Genomic DNA, 1,039 nt, shown 5'->3' on the forward strand with positions numbered 1-1,039 from the left:
AAAAAAAATCTGTCCCAGTGTTGCAATAAAAACTAGCTGTACTGCATTGATTATTTTTGTCTTTACACATCAACTTTAAAACTTAAACACTAAATTTTTTTAAACTGTAAAAGAATGTTAAATTTTAGGATTAAATGATTATTGTTAAAAACCTCATTTAGTTTTATTGCAGACTGGCTTTTGAGGTAAAGTAATACACACCTTAAATACCACTAGGTACTTTAAAATCAAATTAAACTGACTTCATAGAAATATACTGGAAGGGAGGGCAGAAGAATGCATTTAAAAGAACTTACCTCAGAGAAACGATCAAAATTAGACATGTCTTCATCTGAATCATCTTCCCAGTCTTTCCAATTATTGAAGTCCACACTAAGCCAATTAAGCTATAGATCAATACAAACATCATCCTGTGATTAGGTTAACTTACACTCATTGGCATGTGCCTTAAGACTACATTTTTTTGAACTGTGGATTCATACCCACTAGTGAGCCATGGAATTAGCACAAATATAGTTTTATGAAACTCCTTTCAATTGTTAAACAAACTTACTTTTTAAAGCAACAACAAAAATTCATTGTTAGAAACTATGCTATACCTGGTTATTTTTTGTTTAGTGGCACCAAAATATGTGAGTTTGCCTCTTGAATGCAAAGACTCTCCATCAACTAGAGATTGATCTTGTTCTGACCTCATTTGGCTTTAAGTTAAAACTAATACATCTCAACGTACAGAAAAACACAGAACACAAGGCTGTAATAGTACTCAGCTTTGAAACAAATACTATGCTCATACCAAACAAATGTATCTTTCATTACTTAAGAATGTGAAACTTTCAAAAAAAAGAAACCTACCTTTGCCCTTTCTTTTGTTAATCTTGGCCATGACTGGCCAGATTCTCCTTTTCGTAAACAACATAAAATTGATCTGTCCGTTCTTTTATGCTTGGAATCCTAAAAACAAAAACAAAAGCACTATCACACCATTTATCTCTTCAGTATCATTCATTCCTCACCTCTCCTTTCTAATTTCTTTCCC

At 32.1% G+C, this 1,039-nt stretch overlaps 1 protein-coding gene across 4 annotated transcripts in view; it reads right to left on the reverse strand.

The window, feature by feature from the left end:
- Positions 1–1,039, reverse strand: part of PTGES3 (prostaglandin E synthase 3) — a 26,012-nt gene that overhangs the window by 9,533 nt on the left and 15,440 nt on the right. For all 4 annotated transcript variants that reach the window (XR_001512183.1, XM_015557462.1, XM_006777886.2 and 1 more), the window contains exons 4-5: positions 856–954; positions 297–386 (exon numbers count right to left, since the gene is read on the reverse strand). Coding sequence is in view for 3 of the 4 variants with exons in the window: in XM_015557462.1 (XP_015412948.1) it covers positions 297–386; positions 856–954 (189 nt within the window). In the remaining variant the exon portion in view is untranslated. The remainder of the gene's footprint in view (positions 1–296; positions 387–855; positions 955–1,039) is intronic.

The sequence above is a fragment of the Myotis davidii genome, unplaced genomic scaffold, assembly GCF_000327345.1.
Source record: "Myotis davidii unplaced genomic scaffold, ASM32734v1 scaffold509, whole genome shotgun sequence".
Lineage (NCBI taxonomy): Eukaryota > Metazoa > Chordata > Mammalia > Chiroptera > Vespertilionidae > Myotis > Myotis davidii.